Here is a 16,979-nt window from a genome sequence, read left to right on the forward strand (position 1 = left end):
TGTGTTTTATTTGGATTTTGTTTTTTACTATTCACCTTTAAACTGGTGTTTAGTAGTAAAGTGGATGGTCATTGATAAATGGTTTTTCAATCTGAAAGTGTTTAAGAAATATAAGAAACATTAAGAATATGTTTAAAATTTCCCCTTTTGTTCTTATTTCAATCTGTTTTCTCATCAATGGGCATGAGTTTAGGGCACACCCACGACAGAGATGCTCATTCTCAGCACAACAGATGACCCATTATAGAGAAACAGAAATTTTAATAGAATAAACACACATTATTTACTAAATGTTGACTGCCCTTAAAGATGTTTTATATTTTTATATTATGTCTAGGGAAAAATTATAATTCAAGATGTCTTTAATCAGATTTTGGAGAGTCAAAATGCATTTTGAGATATCTCAAATTACGTCATCTTATTTGTCATTTAAAGTGTCACATATCCAGAATTATAATCAAGATAATTTAGTAAATTTGGACTAGTCAAAACTATATTTTAGGAAATATCCCCCAAATGCTGTCACTGAGCTGTCCTAACAGTTACCTGCAGAAATTTGCATGGCTGCAATGTGTTGGCCTCTTCTTGACAAAGTTTTTTCATAATGCCACAATATAGAAAGAACTCAGCAGTATTGGATTTGCGGAAAACAAGAACTTTGTGAACTCTATGTGAAGGACTAAGAGTTTCCCTTATGTAGGAAACATGTAGTAGAAATTCTACCAATGGGCATGATTTAAAGTTTTACACTTCAGTAAGTAGAACTGAAGGATACTCTCAGCAGCAGAGTGTATATTTTTTTTCTGAAAAGAACCAAAACACGTCTATCAAACAACAAAAACAGCAAATATTAGCTGCTCTAAAGAGACTATATAAATGTGTTTTTAGCAAGTCTTTACAGGTTCCCTATCCAAGTAATTTAACATAAAACATTGTTTTGTGAGAATGTATGAAGCACAAGCATTGTGCAAACAAAAGCATTTGATATCTAAAAAAACAATCCCAAAAGAACACATCCACACATAAATCCTCAATCTTATCATTTTTACAATTATTTGCTCTGCGTGACAGTCGTATTATAGCAACATCCCTCACGCTTTAATGTAATTACCCGCAGATTTTATAATCTTGATATCAATAATCCCTGTGAGAATGTGTGTGTCAGAGTGTGTGTGTCCTGGCAGCCGAGCGTGCTGACTATGCAGTCCAAGGTGAAAGGAGGCCACACCTCAATTATCTCCGTTCTCCATTATCATTCTCTCAAACGAGTCGCTCTGTACAGCTGTTACCTCACGCGACCCTTTTATGTAGGCTGCAGAGGAAACCAATGCACTCATATTTCAATCCACCTTAAATAATTCCCTCCCACCCTGAAAGTGAGCCACCTTAAATGTCGGCCTAACTCATCTACTCCTTGCTTGCCCTCCCCCTAAACCGAACAGGAGACAGTTTCCATGGAAACCACTAGTGAAAGTCTTGTTTTTCTCTCTCTCTACTCTCGCTTGAGCTGAGGGCTGCGTCTTGTCTCTGTTTCCTGCTGCTGAAAAACAGTGTGTGTGTTTGTTTTTAAGCACATATTTGCAGAGTTTATATGCTGTGTATTAAAAGCCTGAACAGTATTAGTACATCTGAATAAGTAAAAGCACATTATCCTCTCATTCCTCTCTATGTTTACGGGTATTTTGTGGCTCTTACTGACCCATTTGTCTCATCTGATTAGAATCTTTACGAAAAGAAAAATCTATAAAATCTATACAAGCTTATCGGTTCCCAAAGGAACTATAATTCAGAGACAAGAAAGTTTATTAAAACATACAATTATAGAAATTCAGGATATTCATTGAGGAAACACAATCAGTGTGTAATGCATGCATTTGAAATTGTAATGCTTTGAATTTATAAGTTTATGCTCATGATGCTCCTGGAAAAACGAATCCTGCAAAGCCAATGACCCGATGCAATCGGCTGGGTTTACTTAAAAACATCTTTTTGCATGATTTGATTGACTTGTCTCTTTGAATTGCCTAAAGATGGCATCTGTTGTTGATTTATACCATATAAATAAACATAATCAAACTAAATTGATTAAACATTACTACAGTAACAACCAAACAGCAAAATGTTAAAAAATGACATTAATATTCAGCTCTCTAGACTAATAGATTAATGTTAAAATGGGTGCTAATGTAACAATGATCTGGTGCTTACCATGTTCTAGAGAAAAATAAATCTAACAATGATTAAATGTGTCTTGTTGTATGTAAAACCACTGAAATTGAAAGGTGTGCTTTCTTTTTACAATTATTACACAGACTTATACTTAAAAATGCAAGAATTACTAACAGCTAAATTAAAAGGCCAATTCTTATATCTTAATTTAAAGTAGACATTTGTTATGACATATTGTTTTTGGCTTTGTATACTTGCCCAAAATGCTATTCCTTCACGGTAACAGAAGATAGAAAACCTAACTGCTTGCAAGGTTCATCGCTGATGCATTTAGTGAGAAGGTAGAGGGTAGTAGTGTATATATATATATATATATATATATATATATATATATATATATATATATATATATATATATATATATATATATATATATATATATATATATATATATATATATATATATATATATACACACATCAGTACACAGATACAGGACCTTTATAAATAAATAAACTTCTTTCTTTTTACCAAAATACAGCATGGGAGCAAAAGAGGCCTGGGAGACCACAACAGGAGAAAGAGAATACAGAATCAGGATTTGAGATGCCGAAGGAAAGTGAAGCAGAAAGAGCAGACATGCATGAGATGGAGGCAACAAAAAGGGAATGACAAGAGGGTAAAGGAAACCAGCAACTGATGAAAGTATTCCTGCATATCTGTCTGCTTCCTACCACAGGCTGTGAGACTAAGAAATCCTTCAGGCAACGGGCATCTAAAATCAGCACTACTACTTCCTTATGTTGCCTCTTCACTTTTATTACATCATTCAGTCTACTTTTTTTTTTAACATTCAATATGTTTTCTTCCCCTTCTACATTTTATTGCACAATTGCTAAATCAGAGAAACAAAACAAAAGAACTAGCAAAACAGCCCGTAAAACAAAAACCAAAAAACAGTAAAAAAAAAAAAAATCTGATGATGACGAACCAAAATCCCAAAACAAATCTTTGTTGCTGCTGCAGTGTTTATACCAACTCACTATGAAAAGGTGGGAATGCAAGGCAGCGGTACGAGGATGTAGTGTGTCATCCAGGAGCTTCACAAAAATTCAGCGAAAAGCCTTTGATTCAAAATCCTCTGCCAGCAGACTCGGCTTAGAGAAATAAGTTCCTTTAGCGGTTCTATCCCCCAAGACATAAACACAGAAACCGAAATGTAAGAAAGACAAATCGACTTCAGAGAAAGAAAGGGGTAAAAGAAAGGAAAGCGTCTTCCTGCATGCAAACACGTTTGATTCAGTGGTTTTGTGTCTCTTTAAGCTGAAAGTTTTCATCTATCAGTTAAAGCACCACTTCTGAGACAATATCTGTCTATTCTAACATAAAAAGACCACTTGAACATTTATGTACACCAGACATGCCCTGTTTTTTTACCAGGAAACAAAGCTGTTAGGTTAGATGCTTAAGAGTGCAAGATGAATGAGACAAGGAGCAATTTAATAGACCAGGAGGTGAGCTATTATGTTTAATACATTATTGTTTGAGAAGATTTCTGATTCCTTTCAGCAGGTAAAAGCCTAAAATACATCAAAAGGTGTCTTCACAGTAGATGAAGCTGTCTCTATGCTCGCTGTTAATCTCTTTGAGAAGCTTTCAGAATAAATAAAATAAATTACACATTTCAGTGATGCATCAACCAAATATAGCTGAGTCAAATAGTTGTCGAACATGTGTTTTTGATTTTGTATCTTAATGCTGAAAGAGCAGAAAAATAACTGTAGGTACGTTTCTTCTAGATGTGAGCTAATCAGAGGCTCGATGAGCACAAATGCTTGACCAAACTATACTTTTTTTTTTAAGTCAATTGTTTGTGTTTAGTCTTTTTTTATTATTGTTGATGTAAATTAGCTCTGCCAATCCTAAAAAGATTCCTTTGTTTAATTGGATAATATAACTTTCACCACAAAAAAAAAATATATATATATATATCTTTAACAGCTTCTTTTTTATTTAACAAAATATTCAAACAATGGTTATCAGAGGTGTGTAGAAGAGCCATACACAGCCTCCCTATAATAGCCTCATACGTCCTTCAGATGCTTGGTCACCCATTGCTAAGGGAAGACATGTCATTTCTTTAAACAGCTTTGGTCAAAAATTAGCCGACTTAGTTGTGTGAGATGCTTGTTGGATAAAGCAGAGTTCATTTCAGGATTGCCGGCAGATTAGTTCAACCACTCTACTCCCAAATTCAGCTGGCTTGTCATGAAGAAAGGTATCAGCCATGTCACCCTGTGAATCTTGAAGGGAAATCTGTAGATTCTATTTTTTTCCTATGGGTGAGAAAATAGTCTTATTAAGAAGCATTCTGCTTGGGACACCAACCTTGGAACAGTTCTTTGATGTCCTTCATTACCTTAAACCTGACCTTTAATTTGCAGATAAATCTAAAAATGCTGCATATTTGTTATGTAAATCCCCTTGAATTTGCCCTACAGTTGGGGTCCAATTAAAATCAGTCAAATTAATTTTGCTTGAATAAAACCACAATAAATATTTATATCAGAATAACGCAATGATAACCAGGAATCCATTGATCATCTGTTTATCAGCACCTGGGGTTTGAAATGCTTAGAAAAGTTAAGAAACCGAAGAAGCATTGACAGAGAGGATTAGGACCATTACTTGAGTTATGCGGCCTTAAAATGCGCCCTTCTTTTTGCCCGATTTGAAGGACGGGTCCGATGTATCTTCGCCATCCTTGGATATCCCAGGATTCATTGCGAGTCCAAGCAAGCCGGCTGCTCCATGATTAGAGGAAAAGGTTACTTGGCGCCGAATAGTGGTGAAAATTGGAAGTTCAGTTTAATAAAATCTAAGTCTGTGAATAGTTCCATCTGAAATTAATGAAAATAGTTGTTTTAATAGTTATTGAGTGAGATATGTGGCGGTAATGATTGATTTATCTAAAGGTTTTTATCTGTTAGTGTGTAAATGGGTTTGGCTGTAATTTAAGGACAGATTCTAATATATCTGCAGTGTGGGGACTATAAATCTGATAGGAGCTTAATTTTTTTATACTGTAGCTGTTTTGCACAATATGCTTAACTAAGTATTTTTTGTTGTTGAATATTAGAGATTTTGCAGATATATTTTTTATACATACATTGTTTAGATTTACTTATATATTTCTACCCCTTTTATAGAATAGAAAATCCCTTTATCGTTCCACAATGGGCAAATTTACAGCAGCAGAAAGATTATTGAAAATGGTCACACAAATGTGGACCTTAGAAAAATGTATAAGAATAACATAATAGGGAAGAGTTAAAATATAAACAATACAATTCTATAAAGTGTTTTAACAGTATAAAACTGGAGAATAAATAACCAATATGCAGCTATGGACATTTTTACAGTGATGGATAATTGAAAATAGCAGCAACATCAGAGATGTGCAAAATGACAGCAGCAGGTTATTTAACTGACTAAGGTTTCTATAATTACATTTGATTTTATTTGTTCCTGCTCCCGGTGGTTGGAACCTTTATTCCACTCTAGATTCTTGTGAGTGTAGTCTTGTTCACTTTATAATAAAAAATAAATAAACAAACAGTTTTGAAAACTTCGGTATTCATTCTTTTCCTTCTTTGTGTGTCAGCTTTCACGGTTGCTAAGCAACAGAGCATACGGCGGTAAAACCCGCCGAAGGGTAGACCTGTTCGAAATCACAGCCAAAACACTTCCGGTCTCCTTATTTTCAGGGACTTTGAAGGATCCAGTCTAGGTAGACCGCGTCCTTGGAGGATGCAGCCCAGGATTAATGTCTGGCCAATGGTCATAAATGAATTGAATGTTGACATCTGACTGCACTCTTGTGACTTGCAGAATGCCTGTTGTCCGATCAATGGTAAATAGCTTCAGTTTGACGGACCTGTTAGAATAGTTTTTACTCATTCATTGCCAGCATGTATCCTAGCTTACTGTAACTTAGCCTATAGAAACAATACTGATTTTCTGATAAAAAGTCTATTTTTATTAAATAAATAAATTAAATGACTATTTATAAGGTGAGTAAAATTATTAAATTTTATAAAGGCTTATTTCATTTTCAGGCTAATTCTAATGTATTGAAATTTGTAAGCAGTTTTTTCAGATTTTGAAAATTATTTTAGCTGTTCCAAATTAATTAACTGAATTTGAATTAAAAAAAATGACTTGAAAGGATTCAGATATTCATTTGCAATGTTTTGTTCCAAATCTTAACGGATTAATTTCCAATAGATTTTCCAAAATAAAATCCAAGAAGTGTCCTACCATTACTATAAAGCTGATCCCAGTAGAGATTTAGTCCTTAACTATGTAGGGGTAGTGATAGCCATGCCGGGGTACCTGACATGTAACAAACATACCATGCATATTGCTTTAGGTTAATAGACTATATTAATTAGGCTATGTATGCTTCCAAAAAAAAAAATAAAAAAAAAAATCCACCATTCCCCTTCTGTTTTTTTTTTTTTTTTTCATAACTCGACTACTGATTAGGTCAGATTTTTAATGGGACCAATACATATAGGGCCGGATTTATCAAGATCAAATTTTGCGTGCAGTAATTTGCGCTCGCAAACTGGAATTTTGCGCGAGGGGCTGAACCATGGTTTGCGGGTGATTTAACAAGAGCGATTGCGTAACTGGTGGCAGGTGCAAAACTGTTGGAGACGCCCTATTTAAATGATGGTTTTGCGCGTTTTGTGGTTTGCGGCAAAGTAGTTTGTTGTCTGTGCAAACTAGTGCATTAAGAAATTTTAATCTTACAGTGACACCCCCACCCCCTCCAATATATATATATATATATATATATATATATATATATATATATATATATATATATATATATATATATATATATATATATATATATATATATATATATATATATATATATATATATATATATATATATATATATATATATATATACACACACTTTGGCAACCTTTATTCCCTAAGGTGGCATGTGGCTGAATTTCTACTTCACTGCAGTAAAAAAAAAAAAACTGGTGTTTTGTATCGGCCTGTAGAAAAATGCACATACCAAATGGCTCACAATGGGACTGTGGATGAGATGACTGCGCGTAGGCATCCCCGCAGCATTGGCATGTTGCTCCACAGGCGCAAGGATGAGGTCGGGGTTCTCCGTTAGGGCGTCCGGGCGACATGGCATTTAGAACGTCGGACAGCACTTCTGAAAAACGAGATTGGGAAATCCCAGATGCAAAAAAGTGCAATGTTGCAAGGAGTTTTGTGATATCTGGTATTGCGTGGGTCCTCCTTGTGGCTGGCTCCAAATCCATTCGGAGTTCCCCCAACAGCTTCAAAATGGCAATGCTGGATTAACGAAATGTTTTGATGATCGTTTCCTCATTCATTCCAAAAATATTCACACGGAGTGAAAAAATGCGATCTCTGCGTCTCCTTGCTTCATTTCTATGTCTCCTTCTTGCGACAATAACCGGTGCCATGTGTGCGCAATTACGCATACAGACCATTTGCACCTTCTTTTGAAACGTGTTAAATATAGAGTCAGATACCGTTAGCAAAATTGCTTTCAGGTTTAATAAATCACTTTGCGAGTGCTAAATTAATATATTTACATGTTCTCCTCCCACAAGACGCACTTTTGCGTGTAAACGCCCCATATTGCATATTCATTGCAGAAAAAGTACTAAATGGATAAGAGGCGCTATTTAGCACGTTTTAAAGACCAAATCCTTTTAGCACGCTGTTGATAGTTCAGTTTGTACATTTTTTAGCGTGCGCAGTGAAATAGCTCACGTTTTTATAGGCGCAAACCTTTGATAGATACGGCCCATAGTCAACTCTGTTACCAGACCTACAAATATATTTTCTACACAAATGTAGCAACATTTGAGGGAATAGGAAATAGATAGCTTTAATCAAACCCAAACTAAAAATGCAGGAGCCTTATGAGTATTTTTGTATTTAGACAAAAAAGATCTATTCAGTGTAAGCAGTAGTATCCACATGTTTTTCTGTCTGTTTTAGCATTTGTGCATAGAGGGGGAGAGTAAGAGTCAGATTATGCAGAGCTGACTAGGGTCATTAGAATTCCCGTCACAGCCTGGCCCTGTGCTGCCCAAAGGACGAGATTGGGAGAGATGTAGGGGGAATGTGGGGAAGAAGACAAAAATGGAGTAGAAAATTCAACTGAAAACGGAAGATGGAGAAAGATTTGAGCTACCATGGAGGGTAAAGATGAATGAACAGATGAAAAACATGAATGGAAGATGTTCTGATTCACTTAAGCGAATCACTTTACAAACCAATTTATTGATCAATGGCTAGGATAGAGAAAAATATCTTAATCTTAAATTGCTCTGTTTGATGTAGCCATTTATCAAGCAGTACTTTAATTAACATGATGAGGATAAAGAAATGCTTTTTTTTTTAATCAATAGGCAAAAACAGCAATTGATCAATGAAGAAGCACCATCTATGTGACCTAAGCTTAATGTCCTGCATTTTATGCTTTGCTGTCCAAAGACCATAAGTTAAAACCATAAGTCACAGAGTCTAAAATTAACCAATAGTTTCAATGTCCAGGGGAGAAACCAGGAATAGCCTGTCTAAAACAGCATAGCCTGTTTAAAAAAAGCTATTCTCCAATGAAATCATATGATTCATTACCTTTTATTTGTCAGTCCAAGAAAAATAAAATTGTTTCACAAGCCACACATAAATAGAAACCTAGCTATAGTAAAAACCTCCAGATTCTAATGTGTCAAAATGTGGCTTAACACTACTTTTCTACCTGGTTGGAGTTGGTTTTTCCACTTTGTTCTGTCTAGATTTACAAAACTCTTCTTTCAAAAGTGTATGAAAGTCTCTGGAGAACTATGAGACCAGCAGCACACTTTTCAAACAGCTGGGTGTTTTTACAATCTTATCCTCCAGGAAAGAAAAAATGTGTTTGAACGAGGCATCAGGTGCAGAAGCAGCAGGAATTCCAGAAAACAACATACGCTCACAAATTTCCAGAGATGAGTTGACTCTCACGTGAACACGAAGTTAAGCTTTTAAGAAAAAAAACAAAAAGACTTCTCAGACTCACCGTCCTCTCTGCACTCCTCGGGTGGCTTCGCTTTCTTCGCAAGACGTGGATCGAGCCATGATGTAGTTTTGGTGTTGTGACTTGAGGTGAGGAGCAGAGAAAGATAATGGATGGTGGGAAAAAAAGTGCAAACAGAGGTCAGAGAGAGACTGACAGAGTGGTTTAAAAAGAGAGAGAAAAATAACAGCAATGTGATACATGTGCCTGTTTCTGCAAGTGTGCAGAGGTGAAGAGAGACAAGGATATATCTGAGGTAAACCAAATGCCCATTAATCCACTAATCAGCCTCCAGCTACTAATTAGTAAGGGTGAGAAGAGTGTTACAAGAGGATAGACACACATATGCAAACTTCTGCATTTCTGTGTGTGCATCATGTCTGATTAGCAGTGCTAAGTCACATCAATTATTCAAGAGGAACGGCCAGAGCTATAAAATTTACACACAGCCATACATAAACCATGACTTTAAAGTGGGTGCATTACATTACGCTTATTTTTAACCATCCTATTTTATCCACATAGGATATAATATCCAGATCTTATAACAGAATACTAGATAGCTATATTTAAAAAATTGAGGCATATTGGTAGTTTTACAAATAATTAACGAGTTATTAAAATTTTGTTGTTTTCTTAAGTTATTTGACTGACAGGAAACGAACCTTGTATGATATAAAAAAATGTGTATTGCATTTGTCTAGCTACATATTTTTGAAACATATAACAGGGAAGGTTAGAGTGGCTGGGCAGACGTGTTAATCTTTGGACAGTAATATCGTCAATAAGTTATCTGCTTCAAAATACACACACAGAAATAAAATGCTAAAATACCAATTTATGTTCCATACTAGGTTTCTTTTTATGATTTTTATATGCTCTTCCAAAGGTGATGGAAAGAAATGTGTATTAGTGTCCAGCAGGTGGTAAAGTGATGTGGTTTAACTCTTGTGTCTTGGTGCTTTTTTTCTTTAAATACTTCATTGTTTGGAGCTAAGTGACTTGACGACCAAAACACACCTCACCTAAAATAGTCAGGCACAGGAGTGAAAAAAACCCCCATAAAAAATCACAATTGACAGACTGAGCATAAAAATGTGGCCATTAATTTCACTTTTCCTAGGCTGTACTTCCCAGGGCTTCAGATCTGTGCCCCGTGCTAACAGGCTGGTGTCTCTGCTGACTCAGCAGCGATGTGTAGTTGGATTTTAGGTCAGTAATGTTCACCAGCCAGCTGATCATTTCTGGTCATTTTAACCCAAGAAGTAATTTAAAGATGTTTTTTTATTGAAAGAGTGCACCTCAAAACTTTATCTGTGTAGTCAGCTCAACAAAATTATGATCCTCCTTTTAGTTATGCTTTCACGGAGGGACAGAGCTTGAGCTGACAGGCTGCTCTGGCTGCTAGGTTTGCTAAGCCAACCAGGCTGCAGCATTGGGAATCTATCTTATCCCCAGGCAATCTCTTCAGATTTTCTAAATCCTTTTGTGTTGTTTGTAGTGGCTCAAAATAAATCTAAAGCTTTATGTGTTAGATAAAGACTTCTAGAACCAGAGTATAAAATCTAATATTTTCACCAGAAAGTTATGACATTTATTAATGCAATGTACTAGATATAGATAATGTAGCTATAAACTGGTTAGCTGCAGTTTAGTAAAATATTTTGGAGTAATAATGAAACTTTTACTTTTCCTTGTACAAGGAAATTCTCTGAATTCTTCCATGTAAACATACCTCAGTGGACTGGAACACCTTTATTTATATAATTTTATAGCATGTTTTTCCTAGGTTTTATCTTGACTGCACAGCAGATAGAGAAACCACAGTTTGGATGCAGCCTTCAGAGAAGTCCTGTCTTCGTTGTTTCCACTGTCTACAATTTCTAGTTAGAACAAATATTTCCTCATAATGATATAAGATATATCAATTCTCTGTATGAGCAGACTGTTTAAATGAATACAATTTTGTGTAAAATTATTGTCTGTTTGTTCTGAAGATATCTGAGATTTACCTGTTGTATTATTATAATGAAAGAAATATAAGTGTATATCAGTTTTATATGCAGTTATAATGCATTAACTCTCATTAGATGAAGGCTGACAAAAAATAAAATGTGATACTTTTAATACCGAGGGAAACATTTAACTAAGAAAATAAATTCAATGCATAAATCTTAAGCTGGTCATGTAGCATTATTTTTCAGTAGAAGTAACAAAAAACTGCCTCTTTTAAGGTTTTTTCCCTATTCCATCACTAACAGAAGTTTGATTCCCTTTCATCAGCTCCATTGTGCATGGGAAAGCAGATATTCATCCAGGTGAACATAAATAATGTAATAGTGGTATTGAAAGTAGAAATTTCCATCCAGAGATTATCAAAGAATGCTAAACTACATTGCATAAAAAGCCCTAGCACCATTTCTGAGAGAATAATACTACTAATAATTTAACTTTATTGATCTCACATTGGATAAATTTACTTCTGCATTTAACCCATCCCCTTGGGGAGCAGTGGGCTGCCATTGTGTGGCACCTGGGGATCAATCGGGGGTTAAGGGTCTTGCTTAGAGACCCAGAGTGGCAGTCTGTAGGAGTGGGGACTATATATACGCATACATCTCCATCCATTTTCTAACACGCTTGTCCCAATTGGGGTCGCGAGGGGTGCTGGTGCCTATCTCCAGCAGTCAATGGGCTAGAGGCGGGGTACACCCTGGACAGGTCGCCAGTCCGCATACATCTCCAAATTACTATAATTATTTTTAACTCCATGGCTGAAAAAAATTGCTGCTGAAAGAAGAGTAGAATCCCATTTTTGGGAAAGATTGTTATGTAACTGATGTAAAAGTAAGGATTTAACACATTTATCCTCCCAGTAAAGTCATTATTAAGACTTTATACATTGTAGTATAGTACACGTCTTATAATCTTTTTCTTTTTTTTATTGGGTGCGATCAATAGAAACTAGGATGTATTCTGGATGTGTATTCACAGATGAGCTGATGGTATGGATCGTTCTAATGGTAAAGCTCGGGGAGTGACAGGCATAAACAATGGCTGCACTGGAACTTAAAGGATAACCACTTGCATTTTCTTGTAACTGCCACCTGCTGGACTGAAGGTGTACTGCAGTTTTTCTAAAGCAGAATGTCCTGGGGCTTAATTACCCTGGTTACTATTACCTCGGTAAATCCAAGTTAATGCTGTTGTTCTGACTTCTTTCTCCTACTGGATAAATGTACAATACAAATCTTTACTTTATAAACTTAAAAAAATAATTTTCTCCAGATTCTGGTATTAATGCTTTTTTCCTGGATTGATATTATATAAAGCATTGATCCTTAAATTTGCCATCTAAACCATAATCTTATCATTTTCACCAACTTCTGGCTGCATTCTGGGCTGACTTGCAAAATAATGTTTTTTATTTAATGCTTTTTAAAAATATTTCTTCATTTTTGAGTGCAATAGGCTCTATGCACAGCTCCACTACTTCCTGAATTTAAGGCAGCTCCTTTGTTTCCTGTCTTTCATGATTGGATGCACTGATTAATCCAGGTGTGTATGACCTAAGTAACTGGCCAGACACACCTGGATTAATCAGTTCGTCCAGTAATGAAAGACAGGAAACAAAGGAGCTGCCTTAAATTCAGGAAGTAGTGGAGCTGTGCATAGAGCCCATTACCAATTCAAAAAAATTTAAATATGTATAAAAACTAGTGGTGAAAATCTAGATAAATCTCACTGTAATAAGTAAATTAATCTAGTTTAATCTAGATTAAAATCCCTCATTTGAATTCTGCCAAAGGCATTCACGATATGTGTGTGATACCTCCAGAATGTAAAAGAAAAGGTTTGCTTTTTATGTTTGCAAACTCACATGTAATTTCATCTTCTTAATTAAGATTTTGACAATTTTGACAGATTTTGACATTTTGATTTTTGCTGCACAACATGGAGAGTCCCATTTCCAATTTTAGATGTCCCCCAACAATATAGTGGTGACACACACTTCACCTCGATCAACTTCTCATCTTTTGCGGCTTTCTCCGCGGCACGCTGGTCATGTATTCTCCTCATGATAGTTCACCTCACAGTTAGGTTGTAAGATGGGTCACCTGTGGCCGCCTGGAGAACGAGCTCGAGCCCATCAGCCACGCTGATTGGCTGGCAGCTTGTGGGTATCCACTGAGCGAGGAGATTGGTTAGCTTGGCTGATAGAACTGTGCTTATAGCTTCATCATTTCAGCACGTCACGTTCAATGTAGTAATTTCACAGTATACTTACAAAGGTTGGAAGACTAATTTGTTCCCGCCCCAAGATAGATATCTATGCTAAACTATCAAGGTGAAAGTCATCATTAGTATAGACCAAGCTCCCAAACCAACTGTGAGAATAGATTAACTATATTTTTTATTGCCTGATAAGAGTCTGACATTAACGCAGGACGTTAACACCGAAAACAGCCCACCACTAAAAAATTCTGCTTGCTTTTTCTATGGTATTCTTGCATCTTTGTGAGCTTAAACGTCTGCCTTGAAATTATCCACTTATGCATACTCTACAAAACTTACCTTCACAGCTCAATTAAAAACATTGCATTGTATTCATATTCAATTCATATTTCCTTTAAGAAATGTACATGCATGCTGTTCTCTCTATTGTGGTTTTTTGACTGCCATAAATTTACACAATTTCTTTAAAGGAGAATGACTAAAACTACAGTTGAAGCAAAATGATTTAAGTCTAAGTGAACAAAAATTTCACATACTCTATAAAGTAAACTTCTCCCTTCTCTGTGTAGGCCATCTCCCAGTTGTCAGGCAGAGGACCCAGCTCTTCCTCATCTGCATCAGGGACTTTGGAGGGGGATCTGATTGGGGATTTTGGGGCCTCTTCTCCTTCAGTCGGAGGCTCCGATGATGCTGGGGCCTGGCTGGACCCTTCCGCTGCAACCTCCCCAGAGGCATCTGTGCTCTTGTCCTCATGTTCACTGGACTCTGTGAAGCACAAAACACAGACGTATTCTCAAATACACATGCAGAGACGAGGGCACAGTACACAAACAGTGCATGATGAGTCAGAGGCGAGCCACCGCAGAGCTATGAAGCCCCAGGAGACACAGGCAGCCAGAGAGGGAGTGGGGCGAGGGGACAGTCGGAGCACAATCAGCACGAACATAAAACAACATAGAAATGTCAGAAACTGAGAAAACAGGGAAAGACAGAAACTATAGGGGTCAGACTGAGTCACAAACTCAAGGAGAAGTTATCAGAGGAAAGAGGAAAGCTGGTGGAATGGTGTTTTTGAAGCTGCAGATGAGAACATTTCTTAGTTTGGAGATCACAAAAAAAATGTTTACTACAATAATGCTGGCTCTTTGTCACGCACATGTATCAGATCATCAACTAAATCCTAATGTAAAACAACAGCATAGACAGTAACTAACTTAATCAAGAGTTTGTAAAAGATTACATCGCTGTGGAGGAAGAACGGCCTTACTGTTATTATTCACAACTCTCTAATGGGTACCATTTTAGTCCAGTTTTTTTATTAGTGCTTAAAGGAATAGTACACCCAAAACATGATTAGCCTTCATTTTCTACTCACCCCCATGCTGAACAACACTCTGGAGTACTTTTTTGATATCTCAAATGCATCTGGAGATCTGGGAGGCTTCTTGCTGTCTGCTGACATTCAAATAATGGAGGTCTATGGTGACCGAGACAGAAAGGTCCATAAAAGTCCACAAAAAACGGGTCAATATTCCTCCATACTGCTCGTCCAATGTATTCCAAGTGTCCTGAGTGGGTAGCATCCAGAATTTACTCGAAACGAAGTCATTTAGAATGTTTTTAGAGCATAAACAGTAGTGTATAGGATTTCCTGAAAGCGCGCACATGCGCGCTCACGACGCTACGGAAGCCGGCAGACCAAACCAGACGAAAGTGCGCATTCAGCTCGGCAAAGAACTCATGCTCTTCCTCAACACTGAAGTCCTCAGACATTTTTCTTTCGTTGTTTCTTTCTTTGCACAGGTAAACAGCACATTTCTTCTTCTACGCTTGCATTATTGGCAGAGCAGACGCTGAATGCGCATTTTCTTCTGGTTTGGTCTGCCGGCTTCCGTAGCGTCGTGAGCGCGCATGTGCGCGCTTTCAGGAAATCCTATACACTACTGTTTATGCTCTAAAAACATTCTAAATGACTTCGTTTCGAGTAAATTCTGGATGCTACCCACTCAGGACACTTGGAATACATTGGACGAGCAGTATGGAGGAATATTGACACGTTTTTTGTGGACTTTTATGGACCTTTCTGTCTCGGTCACCATAGACCTCCATTATTTGAATGTCAGCAGACAGCAAGAAGCCTCCCAGATCTCCAGATGCATTTGAGATATCAAAAAAGTACTCCAGAGTGTTGTTCAGCATGGGGGTGAGTAGAAAATGATGGCTAATCATGTTTTGGGTGTACTATTCCTTTAATAATGAACAAAAATCTTGTCATAATCGCAGCCCAGGTAGCTTATCTAATTACTCACTTCATTCACTTGCTGTTGCCTCCCCGCTCTCTAATTATTAATTTTATTCACCTGCTCCTTCTGCTCTATATACAGTTCAGCCCCGCTATTGGGGCCAGATCATTATTTCTTAGTTTATTTGTGTATTAGTTTGTGTGTGTTATGATGTCGTGTCAGATACTCATGCTATTTATGAGTTTTAGTTAAGTCCCAGGTTCATGTTCCCGTCTCCGGAGGCTAGTAGATTTAGAGCGTTTAATCTTTTTCTGGCTCCAAGGAGGAGACCAGTTTAAAGTTCGGCATTTATCCTGGTACCATGTCTTGTCTATGTTCCTCTAACACTGATCCTGCCTGTCTCCAACTGAGCATGTCTGTATGAGCACACTGCTGGACTCATGGAACTCTGAACCTGCCTTCACGCTGTAAGGATTCCTGGAACCCTGGATCTTTCTGTTCCTGTTTGGATTGGAACCTCTGGTCGGGCTATGGACTCCTGGATCTCGCACCTGTCTGGTTCTGAACTTATCTGTGTTTCACCTTCCAAAGTGTCAGCGATTGGGCGTTTATGACAAATTTTATCTAAGGCAAGTCAAACCTCTTGTGTTTTGGAGTTTGTTAAATGATTTTTTTTCTTTGCTGACCTCTTAGGTTAGTCATCAATGTGCTCAACATGAGTCAACACTTCTAGATTTTCCCCAATTTAGAGTTATGGTTGATAACGTTGATAAAGTAAAACAAAAATAAAAATCTAGAAATACCTCTATAGCCTTATCAAATGATAAATTTGCCATCTTCTCCTTAATTTCTTAAGCATGATCCAGTTTTGCTTTTTATTCCGCTTTGCTTTTTTGTCTACTTCATGTTGTGAGACAGGTTCTACTGAAATAATGTCTTGATTCCAGAAGTCTGCTAATAACCAGGCCTGAGTGTGGCTGGTAACTTTAAATTAATAAATGTAAAACAATGATCATGTAATTCATTGTTTATTCTATTTTCATAAGAGGAGTAATTATACCTTCACATAGGCTTTTTGTGCTTAAAACTTTCCCCCTGTCAATAATTTTTTACAGTTAAGAAACTTAGTTTGCATGAAACGCAACAACTGAAGGAACAATGTATTTTTATGATCTACATTACTAAAAAAAAAACTAAAA

General features: G+C 36.7%; 1 protein-coding gene across 15 annotated transcripts in view; it reads right to left on the minus strand.

The window, feature by feature from the left end:
- LOC119793075 (membrane-associated guanylate kinase, WW and PDZ domain-containing protein 2-like) overlaps positions 1-16,979 on the minus strand; it is a 136,862-nt gene that overhangs the window by 39,417 nt on the left and 80,466 nt on the right. For all 15 annotated transcript variants that reach the window (XM_038300038.1, XM_038300041.1, XM_038300037.1 and 12 more), the window contains exons 5-6: positions 14,074-14,302; positions 9,305-9,384 (exon numbers count right to left, since the gene is read on the minus strand). In XM_038300038.1, the coding sequence (XP_038155966.1) occupies positions 9,305-9,384; positions 14,074-14,302 (309 nt within the window). The remainder of the gene's footprint in view (positions 1-9,304; positions 9,385-14,073; positions 14,303-16,979) is intronic.

This window comes from Cyprinodon tularosa, unplaced genomic scaffold (genome assembly GCF_016077235.1).
Source record: "Cyprinodon tularosa strain WSP-4 unplaced genomic scaffold, ASM1607723v1 ctg44, whole genome shotgun sequence".
In the NCBI taxonomy this organism is placed as follows: domain Eukaryota; kingdom Metazoa; phylum Chordata; class Actinopteri; order Cyprinodontiformes; family Cyprinodontidae; genus Cyprinodon; species Cyprinodon tularosa.